The 1,565-nt window shown below is 41.2% G+C and overlaps 1 protein-coding gene across 1 annotated transcript; it reads left to right on the forward strand.

The window, feature by feature from the left end:
- Window positions 1-605: 605 nt before the first annotated feature.
- Window positions 606-1,565, forward strand: LOC121933680 (olfactory receptor 6B1-like). Its single transcript, XM_042473663.1, has one exon. The coding sequence runs from the start codon at window positions 606-608 to the stop codon at window positions 1,563-1,565; it is 960 nt and encodes a 319-aa protein (XP_042329597.1).

Consider the following 1,565-nt stretch of genomic DNA (forward strand, 5'->3'; position numbering starts at 1 on the left):
ATCCTAGGCAATGTCACCCTTATTGTTATCATCAATGTGGATGTTGCTCTCCACATTCTAGTACTTCTTCTGAGAACCTATCCTTCCTGGAGATTTGCTACACTTCAGTCACGATCCCCAGGTTGCTTCAGAACACTCTGCCCTGGACAAACTATTCCTTAGTGCATGTGCCATCAGATGTATTTCTTCCTCTCTTTGGTGTCACTGAGTGTTGCTTCTGGCTGTCATGGCATATGATCGCTTGTGGCTTATGCAACCCACTGAGTACACAGCTATCATGAGAAAGAAAGTCTGTGTCCAGCGCGCCTTGTCCTGGATTGTGGTTGTCTGGTGGCTTTGGGGTCATACCACCTTCATTTTTAGCATGTCCTTCTGTGGTTCTAATGTTATCAACATTTCTTCTGTGAATTCAGCCAGTGTAAGCTGTGTGTGGATAATAATAATAATAATAATAATAATAATAATAATAATAATAATAATTTCCTGGGTTCTGGATTTTCTTGAGCACATCAAAATGTTGTTGTTGTTTTCTGTGAAGACTCTCTCTCATCCTGCACATTGTACCATGATCTTTCTTTCCTTTTCTGCAGATCATTTAACCAAGCATGGAACTAGAAAACCAGACTAGAGTCCAGGAGTTTATTCTCCTCGGTTTCCCCACTATCATGGAATTTCAGATACTGCTGTTTGTAATATTCTTTACTGTCTACATCCTCACCCTGCTGGAGAACATTGTGATCATTGCATTGATAAGGATGAACAAACAACTTCATAAACCCATGTACTTTTTCCTTAGTCACCTGTCTTTCCTGGAGACTTGGTACATTTCTGTTACTGTTCCTAAGCTCCTGGTTAATTTCCTAGCAAAGAACAAAAATATTTCCTATGAAAGATGCATGACCCAGCTGTACTTTTTCATATCTCTAGTCTGTGCTGAGTGTGTCCTCTTGGCTGTTATGGCTTATGATCGCTATGTAGCTATCTGCAACCCCCTGCGCTACCCAATCATAATGACTGCTCGGTTTTGCTTACAGCTCGCTGTCGGGTCTTGGCTTACTGGTTTCTCCATTTCTATGCTTAAAGTCTTTTACATTTCCCGGTTGAGTTTCTGTGGACCAAACGTCATCAACCATTTCTTCTGTGATATCTCACCTTTGCTCAACCTCTCCTGCACAGACCGCACAGTGGCTGAGATGGTGGACTTTGTGTTTGCTCTCCTTATCCTCATAATTCCACTGTCTGTCACCATTGGGTCCTATGCATACATAATAGGAACCATTTTACATATCCCCACAGCCCAAGGAAAAAGGAAAGCCTTTTCCACTTGTGCTTCACACCTCACTGTGGTTATTATCTTCTTCTCAGCTACCCTCTTCATGTACGCTCGACCAAGGAGAATCCATTCTTTTAATCTCAATAAGCTTGTTTCAGTTGTGTACACCATTGTTACTCCCATGTTAAATCCCTGTATTTACTGTCTAAGGAATCAAGATGTCAAGGAAGCCCTGAAAAAGGTTTTTTGTAGAATGTGGAATAATACTACAGTTACCTCTAGTGACCATTAA

This window comes from Sceloporus undulatus, chromosome 6 (genome assembly GCF_019175285.1).
Source record: "Sceloporus undulatus isolate JIND9_A2432 ecotype Alabama chromosome 6, SceUnd_v1.1, whole genome shotgun sequence".
Taxonomy (NCBI): Eukaryota; Metazoa; Chordata; class Lepidosauria; order Squamata; family Phrynosomatidae; genus Sceloporus; species Sceloporus undulatus.

What these genes read in the sequence shown, in the direction of transcription:
- LOC121933680 (XM_042473663.1), top strand. Translation starts at nt 606, where the DNA reads ATGGAACTAGAAAACCAGACTAGAGTCCAGGAGTTTATTCTCCTCGGT.